The sequence below is a fragment of the Oncorhynchus keta genome, unplaced genomic scaffold, assembly GCF_023373465.1.
Source record: "Oncorhynchus keta strain PuntledgeMale-10-30-2019 unplaced genomic scaffold, Oket_V2 Un_contig_20425_pilon_pilon, whole genome shotgun sequence".
NCBI classification, from domain to species: Eukaryota; Metazoa; Chordata; class Actinopteri; order Salmoniformes; family Salmonidae; genus Oncorhynchus; species Oncorhynchus keta.
In genome coordinates, this window is record NW_026282000.1 from 42,696 (window position 1) to 52,693 (window position 9,998).

The window sequence follows — 9,998 nt, forward strand, 5'->3', positions numbered from 1 at the left end:
TCCATTGAGTCCCTGGTGATGCCACCCTATCACAGATCTCCATTGAGTCCCTGGTGATGCCACCCTATCACAGATCTCCATTGAGTCCCTGGTGATGTCACCCTATCACAGATCTCCATTGAGTCCCTGGTGATGTCACCCTATCACAGATCTCCATTGAGTCCCTGGTGATGTCACCCTATCACAGATCTCCATTGAGTCCCTGGTGATGCCACCCTATCACAGATCTCCATTGAGTCCCTGGTGATGCCACCCTATCACAGATCTCCATTGAGTCCCTGGTGATGTCACCCTATCACAGATCTCCATTGAGTCCCTGGTGATGTCACCCTATCACAGATCTCCATTGAGTCCCTGGTGATGTCACTATCACAGATCCCTATCACAGATCTCCATTGAGTCCCTGGTGATGCCACCCTATCACAGATCTCCATTGAGTCCCTGGTGATGTCACCCTATCACAGATCTCCATTGAGTCCCTGGTGATGTCACCCTATCACAGATCTCCATTGAGTCCCTGGTGATGTCACCCTATCACAGATCTCCATTGAGTCCCTGGTGATGCCACCCTATCACAGATCTCCATTGAGTCCCTGGTGATGCCACCCTATCACAGATCTCCATTGAGTCCCTGGTGATGTCACCCTATCACAGATCTCCATTGAGTCCCTGGTGATGCCACCCTATCACAGATCTCCATTGAGTCCCTGGTGATGTCACCCTATCACAGATCTCCATTGAGTCCCTGGTGATGTCACCCTATCACAGATCTCCATTGAGTCCCTGGTGATGTCACCCTATCACAGATCTCCATTGAGTCCCTGGTGATGTCACCCTATCACAGATCTCCATTGAGTCCCTGGTGATGCCACCCTATCACAGATCTCCATTGAGTCCCTGGTGATGTCACCCTATCACAGATCTCCATTGAGTCCCTGGTGATGCCACCCTATCACAGATCTCCATTGAGTCCCTGGTGATGCCACCCTATCACAGATCTCCATTGAGTCCCTGGTGATGTCACCCTATCACAGATCTCCATTGAGTCCCTGGTGATGCCACCCTATCACAGATCTCCATTGAGTCCCTGGTGATGCCACCCTATCACAGATCTCCATTGAGTCCCTGGTGATGCCACCCTATCACAGATCTCCATTGAGTCCCTGGTGATGCCACCCTATCACAGATCTCCATTGAGTCCCTGGTGATGTCACCCTATCACAGATCTCCATTGAGTCCCTGGTGATGTCACCCTATCACAGATCTCCATTGAGTCCCTGGTGATGCCACCCTATCACAGATCTCCATTGAGTCCCTGGTGATGTCACCCTATCACAGATCTCCATTGAGTCCCTGGTGATGTCACCCTATCACAGATCTCCATTGAGTCCCTGGTGATGTCACCCTATCACAGATCTCCATTGAGTCCCTGGTGATGTCACCCTATCACAGATCTCCATTGAGTCCCTGGTGATGTCACCCTATCACAGATCTCCATTGAGTCCCTGGTGATGTCACCCTATCACAGATCTCCATTGAGTCCCTGGTGATGTCACCCTATCACAGATCTCCATTGAGTCCCTGGTGATGCCACCCTATCACAGATCTCCATTGAGTCCCTGGTGATGTCACCCTATCACAGATCTCCATTGAGTCCCTGGTGATGTCACCCTATCACAGATCTCCATTGAGACCCTTGTGATATCACCCTATCACAGATCTCCATTGAGTCCCTGGTGATGCCACCCTATCACAGATCTCCATTGAGTCCCTGGTGATGCCACCCTATCACAGATCTCCATTGAGTCCCTGGTGATGTCACCCTATCACAGATCTCCATTGAGTCCCTGGTGATGTCACCCTATCACAGATCTCCATTGAGTCCCTGGTGATGTCACCCTATCACAGATCTCCATTGAGTCCCTGGTGATGTCACCCTATCACAGATCTCCATTGGCTATGAACTCAACACAATTCCCCCTAAACATGGAGACAGACGAGAGCTGGAGCTGTAACCAGCTGGGAGCATTCTCAGTGTTGCCAGACGTGGTTGATCAATTGTTGTTTTCCTAACAGAGAAAGTCTGCAACCTTTCAGAGTGTTGGCAACGTGTGGCCGAGGCGTTTATGTAACGTCACAGTTTAGATAACGTGTCCACACAACCCAAGCAATCCTAATATTCTGATAAATGAGTCCCATTGTGTCAATCGTGAGCAGCAAAATGTTTTCATATCACAGAAATCTTCTGCGTGAGCAATTATTTTCAATAATTTCAGTATTTAATAAACGTTCAGTAGCTTGAGCAGACAATCAAATCCTTGTTAAAGTTTGTATGCGCTTTTCATAAGCACAAAAAAAGTCATAAAAACCTTAAATCCATGGTATATTGATACAGCAGGGCCAATGAGGGTAGACAATAAGCATGATAATGTCAGTACAAGTACAAGATACAGGAATGTGAGAGAAAAGGCTGTCTAAGGGACAAGAAGACAAGAGAAGGGGAAAGAAAATATGAGATAGAAGAGAGAGAAAGAGATGATTCAGCCTCTGCTATGGACAAGGCAGAAAGGAACGAAAGGAGACAGGAGAAAAGGGATGAGAGGAGTGAGGAGAAGAGTGAGGAAAAGAGTGAGGAGAGGAGTGAGGAGAGGAGGCAGGAGGGGAGTGAGGAGAGAGGAGAAGAGGCAGGAGAGGAGGCAGGATGTGAAGGAGGAGAGAAGGCAGGAGGGGAGGGAGGAGAGGAAGCAGGAGAGGTGTGAGGAGAGGAGGCAGGAGGGGAGGGAGGAGAGGAGGGAGGAGGGGAGGGAGGAGAAGAGTGAGGAGAGGAGGCAGGAGGGGAGGAGGGAGAGGAGGCAGGAGGGGCGGGGGAGGAGGAGGAGAAGAGGGAAGAAAAGGAGGAGGGGAGGAGAAGAGGAGGCAGGAGGACAAGGAGAAGAGGAGGCAGGAGGAGGGGAGGAGGAGGGAGGAGGGGAGGGAGGAGAGGAAGAGAGGAGAGGAGAGGGAGGAGGAGGAGGAGAGGGAGGAGGGGAGGGAGGGAGAGAGGGAGGAGAGGAGGAGGGAGGAGGAGGGGGGGGGAGGGAGGGAGGGAGGAGGCAGGAGGGGAGGGAGAGGAGGAGGAGGCAGGAGGGAGGAGGGAGGGAGGGAGGGGCAGGGGAGGGAGAAGAGTGAGGAGAGGAGGGAGGAGAAGAGTGAGGAGAGGAGGCGGGGGGGGGGAGAAGAGAGGAGAAGAGGCAGGAGGGGCGGGAGGAGAGGAGGACGGAGGAGGGGAGGGAGAAGAGGAGGGAGGAGAGGAGGCAGGAGGGGAGGGAGAAGAAGAGGGAGGAGAGGATTGAGGATAGGATTGAGGAAAGGAGTGAGGAGAGGATTGAGGAAAGGAGTGAGGAGAGGAGTGAGGAGAGGAGGCAGGAGGGGAGGGAGGGGAGGAGGGAGGAGGGAGGAGGAGAAGAGGAGGAGGGGAAGCAGGAGGGGGAGAGGGAGGAGAGGATTGAGGCAGGGTTGAGGAAAGGAGGAGGAGAGGATTGAGGAAAGGGTGAGGAGAGGAGGCAGGAGGGGAGGGAGGGGAGGAGGAGAGGAGGGGAGGGGAGGAGGAGGAGGAGGAGGAGAGGAGGGAGGAGAAGAGTGAGGAGAGGAGGCAGGAGGGGAGGGAGAAGAGAGAAGAGGCAGGAGAGGAGGCAGGAGGGGCGGGAGGAGAGGAGTGAGGAGAGGAGGGAGAAGAAGAGGGAGGAGATGATTGAGGAGAGGGTTGAGGAGAGGAGGGAGGATAGGAGGCAAGCGAGGAGAGGAGGCAGGAGGGGAGGGAGAAGAGAGAAGAGGCAGGAGAGGAGGCAGGAGGGGCGGGAGGAGAGGAGGGAGGAGAGGAGGGAGAAGAAGAGGGAGGAGATGATTGAGGAGAGGGTTGAGGAGAGGAGGGAGGATAGGAGGCAAGCGAGGAGAGGAGGCAGGAGGGGAGGGAGAAGAGAGAAGAGGCAGGAGAGGAGGCAGGAGGGGCGGGAGGAGTGGAGGGAGGAGAGGAGTGAGGAGAGGAAAGGAGGGAGGAGAGCAGCACCAGGGTGATAGATGATGATGATGATGCTCTCTTATCCTGAAGAGAGAGGGGGCGTCCCAAATGGAACCGTAGTACCTTTACAGTGCACTAGGTCAGACCAGGGCCCATAGGGATCTGAATAGGGAGTCATTTGGGACACACACAGACAGTCCTTATCACAGCCTGGGGAGATTGAAAAGACAGGAGCAGAAATGAGATGGGAAGAGAAAAGGACAGGGGATGAGAGGGATGAACAGATGGGAAGAGAAGATCATGAGGAATCCTCAGAGCCTGCAGAGAGAAAGTTTTTATCACTGTCAGGGATACAGAGAAGACACAAGGAAACAGAGAGAGGAGACAGAAGATGAAGAGGTGATGGAAGAGAGAGAGCATGAAGGCATAAAAAGAGGGGAGGAGGGAGAGAGAGAGGAGAGAGAGGGGAGAAGAGAGAGGGGAGGAGAGAGGGGGAGGAGAGAGAGGGGAGAAGAGAGAGGGGAGAAGAGAGAGGGGAGGAGAGAGGGGAGGAGAGAGCGGGGAGAAGAGAGAGGGGAGGAGAGTGGGGAGGAGAAGAGAGAGGGGAGGAGAGAGGGGAGGAGAAGAGAGGGGAGGAGAGAGGGGAGGGGAGAGAGGGGAGCAGAGAGGGGAGGAGAGAGGGGGGAGGAGAGAGAGGGGGAGGAGAGAGGGGGGAGAAGAGAGAGGGGAGGAGAGTGGGGAGGAGAGAGAGGGGAGAAGAGAGAGGGGAGAGAGAGAGGGGAGGAGAGAGAGGGGAGAAGAGAGTGGGGAGGAAGAGAGAGGGGAGGAGAGAGGGGAGGAGAAGAGAGGGGCAGAGAGGGGGAGAGAGGGGAGGAGAAGAGAGGGGAGCAGAGAGGGGAGAAGAGAGAGGGAGGTGAGAGTGGGGAGAAGAGAGAGGGGAGAAGAGAGGTGAGGAGAAGAGGGGATAGGAGAGAGGGGGAGAGAGAGAGAGAGAGAGGGAAGAGAGAGAGAGAAGAACAGTGTCAGGATGAGAAAATAGATATCAGGATTAAGAGCTGCAATATCGTTCCATGAACAAGGCCCTTAAAGTGAGAGACGATAACTCAAGGATACACACACACACACACACACACACACACACACACACACACACACACACACACACACACACACACACACACACACACACACACACACACACTACACTACACTACACTACACTACACTACAGTTCCATTTGTTCAAAGCTGGCTTAGAGCCAGTGGTAGCGTGGGTGATAGTAGGTATACACTACATGGCCAAAACTATGTGGACACCACTTCACACCCATTGCTGACCGGTGTATAAAATCGAGCACACAGCCATGCGATCACCTTAGACAAACTTTGGCAGTATAAATGGCCTGTACTGATGAGTTCAGTGACTTTCAACGTGGCACCGTCATAGGATGCCATCTTTCCAACAAGTCAGTTGATCAAATTTCTGCCCTGTTAGAGTTGCCCTGGTCAACTGTCAGTGCTGTTGTTGTGAAGTGGAAACATCTAGGAGCAACAATGGTTCAGGCGTGAAGTGGTAGACCACACAAGCTCACAGAACAGGACCACCGAGGGCTGAAGCGCGTAGGAAGTAAAAATGGTCTGTCCTCGGTTGCAACACTCACTACCGAGGACCAAACTGCCTCTGGAAGCAACATCAGCACAATAACTGTTAGTCGGGAGCTTCATGGAATGGGTTTCCATGGCCGAGCAGCCGCACACAAACCTAAGATCACCATGCGCAATGCCAAGCGTTGGCTGGAGAGGAGTAAAGCTCACCGCCATTGGACTCTGGAGCTGTGGAAACGCGTTCTCTGGAGTGATGAATCACGCTTCACCATCTGACAATCTGATGGACTAATATGGGTTTGGCGGATGCCAAGAGAATGCATAGTGCCTGTTTTTCATGGTTCGGGCCCCTTAGTTCCAGTGAAGGGAAATCATAACGCTACAGCATACAATGACATTCTAATCTAAATGACTCTGTGCTTCCAACTTTGTGGCAACAGTCTGGGGAAGGCCATTTCCTGTTCCAGCATGACCCTGTCCTCAACCCCATCGAACACCTGTGGAATGAATTGGAACGCCGACTTCAAGCCAGGCCTAATCGCCCAACATCAGCGCCTGACCTCACTAATGCTCGTGTCTGAATGGAAGCATGTCCCTGCAGCAATGTTCCAATATCTAGTGAACAGTCTTCCTAGAAGAGTGGTGTTAGAGCAGAAGAGGGGAGACCAACTCCATATTAATACCCATGATTTTAGAATGAGATGTTTGATGAGCAGCTGTCCACATACTTTTGGCCATGAAGTGCATCTTAGATCATAGAAGAACTGGACCTTTCTACAATGTCCACCTACCTGCAAGTTTCTTTATTTTCTATTGTAAAAATGGTGTGCAAATATACCTGTGTGTGTGTTCACTGTTTACACGTGTGTGTGACTCCAAGGGAATGTGTGTGTGTGTGTTTGTGTGTTACCTGTACCACTGCTGATGGTCTGCTGCCTGCACTTCTTGAAGTGAAAGCGTTTGATGGCGACTGGTTGGCCACGGTAACAGGCTCTATAGATGATAGTTCCACTGCCCCCCTGGCCCAGGATATCACTCTCCTCCTCACTACACTCCAACTGGGCCTTCTCTAGGAACAACCTACACACACACACACACACACACACAGTATTATGTTATGCATATCACACACACTAACATTATAAACACACTCCAGCTGGTTCTTCTACAGAAACAACCAATATAACACAAAAACACCATACAGTACATGATACTATGTATACCTCATAGAGTACATGATACTATGTATACCTCATAGAGTACATGATACTATGTATACCTCAGAATACATGATACTATGCATACCTCATAGAGTACATGATACTATGTATACCTCATAGAGTACATGATACTATGTATACCTCATAGAGTACATGATACTATGCATACCTCAGAGTACATGATACTATGTATACCTCATAGAGTACATGATACTATGTATACCTCATAGAGTACATGATACTATGTATACCTCATAGAGTACATGATACTATGTATACCTCATAGAGTACATGATACTATGTATACCTCATAGAGTACATGATACTATGTATACCTCATAGAGTACATGATACTATGTATACCTCATAGAGTACATGATACTATGTATACCTCATAGAGTACATGATACTATGTATACCTCATAGAGTACATGATACTATGTATACCTCATAGAGTACATGATACTATGTATACCTCATAGAGTACATGATACTATGCAGCACAAAACATAGTACAAACATTTTAGGGCACAGACAACAGCACAAAGGGCAAGAAGGTCGAGACAACAATACATCACGCAAAGCAGCCACAACTGTCAGTAGGAGTGTCCATGATTGAGTATTTGAATGAAGAGATTGAGATAAAACTGTCCAGTTTGAGTGTTTGTTGCAGCTCGTTCCAGTCGCTAGCTGCAGCGAACTGAAAAGAGGAGCGACCCAGGGATGTGTGTGGTTTGGGGACCTTTAACAGAATTACCTGCCGATCTATAGATTATGCCTCCATAATCTAGCATGGGTAGGATGGTTATCTGAATCAGGGTTAGTTTGGCAGCTGGGGTGAAAGAGGAGCGATTACGACAGAGGAAACCAAGTCTAGATTTAACCTTATCCTGCAGCTTTGATATGTGCTGAAAGAAGGACAGTGTACTGTCTAGCCATACTCCCAAGTACATGTATGAGGTGACTACCTCAAGCTCTAAACCCTCAGAGGTAGTAATAACACCTGTGGGAAGAGGGCCATTCTTCTTACCAAACCACATGACCTTTGTTTTGGAAGTGTTCAGAACAAGGTTAAGGGCAGAGAAAGCTTGTTGGAGAGCGTTTAACGCAAAATCCGGGGAGGGACCAGCTGAGTATCATCTGCATATAAATGGAGGAGAGAGCTTCTTACTGCCTGAACTATATTGTTGATGTAAATTGAGAAGAGCGTGGGGCCTAAGATCGAGCCTTGTGTTCTGCCAGTCACATTCTGTTAAAGATCCCCAAAGCACACACATCCTTGGGTCGCTCCTCTTTAAATAAAGGTTAAATAAATAAATAAACTCCCTTGGTGACAGGCAGTGGCTGAGACAGCAGATGTTCTGACTTTATACACTGCACTCTTTGAGAGAGGTAGTTAGCAAACCAGGCCAAAGACCCCTCAGAGACATAATTTATGACCTTTAAGGATGCAGTGACACATCCATAACCTGAGCGGAAACCTGAATGCATACCAGAGAGAATACTATAGACATCAATGAAGCCAGTCAGTTTCCAACACTTTTGATACACAGGGCAAAATAGAAATAGACCTAGAACAGTTAGGATCAGCTTGATCTCCCCTTTAAATAAAGGACGCACCGTGGCTGCCTTCTAAGCAATGGGAACCTCCCCAGAGAGGAGAGATGGGTTAAAAAGGTTGGAGATAGGCTTGGCGATGATAGAGGCTGTTAAAGAAGAAAGGATCTAAACCATCTGACCCAGATGTTTTTTGGGGGTCAAGTTTAAGGAGCTCCCTTAGCACCTCAGACTCAGTGACCGACTGCAGGGAGAAACTTTGTAGCAGGGCAGGGGGAAAAGAGGGAGGAGCATTGGGACTAGTTGCATTAGAAAGGGTAGGAGATAAGGAAGTGTTGGACGGGCAAGGAGGCATGGCTGAGTCAAATAGGAATCCTGACTTAATGAAGTGGTGATTAAAGAGCTCAGCCATGTGCTTCTTGTCAGTAACAACCACATTATCAACATTAAGGGACAATGGCAGCTGTGAGGAGGAGGGTTTATTCTCCAGGTCTTTAACTGTTTTCAACAACCTCTTGAGATTAGACCCACAGAGAGAGAACTGCTACTTAAAGTAACTAACTTTGGTCTTCCGGATAGCCTGAGTGCACTTATTAATCATTTGCCTGAACAAGAACCAGTCAGCCTGAGTATGTGTGTGCAGAGCCTTTCGCCAAATTCAATTCTTGTGGTGGAAGAACTCCAGATCACGGTCGAACCAGGGGCCGAACCTGTTTTTAATTCTCATTTTCTTTATGTGGGCGTGTTTGTTAACAATACTAGTGAAAATATCCAAAAAGAAGGAAGGCTTGCTCATTAAATGTTTTCAACATGCTACCTCCCTGATCCCAAACTCAACTCTACCTCCTGGATGTCAACACATGCACCATACATTACTATAGCTACCTCCCTGATCCCAAACTCAACTCTACATGCACCATACATTACTACAGCTACCTCCCTGATCCCAACCTCAACTCTACCTGCACCATACATTACTACAGCTACCTCCCTGATCCCAACCTCAACTCTACCTGCACCATACATTACTACAGCTACCTCCCTGATCCCAAACTCAACTCTACCTGCACCATACATTACTACAGCTACCTCCCTGATCCCAACCTCAACTCTACCTGCACCATACATTACTACAGCTACCTCCCTGATCCCAACCTCAACTCTACCTGCACCATACATTACTACAGCTACCTCCCTGATCCCAACCTCAACTCTACCTGCACCATACATTACTACAGCTACCTCCCTGATCCCAAACTCAACTCTACCTGCACCATACATTACTACAGCTACCTCCCTGATCCCAAACTCAACTCTACCTGCACCATACATTACTATAGCTACCTCCCTGATCCCAAACTCAACTCTACCTGCACCATACATTACTATAGCTACCTCCCTGATCCCAACCTCAACTCTACCTCCTAGATGTCAACACATGCACCATACATTACTACAGCTACCTCCCTGATCCCAAACTCAACTCTACATGCACCATACATTACTATAGCTACCTCCCTGATCCCAAACTCAACTCTACCTGCACCATACATTACTACAGCTACCTCTCCCTGATCCCAACCTCAACTCTACCTGATCCCAACCTCAACTCTACCTGCA

At 49.4% G+C, this 9,998-nt stretch overlaps 1 protein-coding gene across 1 annotated transcript in view; it reads right to left on the reverse strand.

The window, feature by feature from the left end:
- The window catches only part of LOC127920733 (leucine-rich repeat serine/threonine-protein kinase 1-like), a gene marked incomplete at its 3' end in the record, with an annotated part of 102,782 nt that overhangs the window by 41,985 nt on the left and 50,799 nt on the right, over positions 1 to 9,998 (reverse strand). The window contains 1 exon segment of the mRNA XM_052504765.1: positions 6,512 to 6,681. Within this exon segment, the coding sequence (XP_052360725.1) occupies positions 6,512 to 6,681 (170 nt within the window).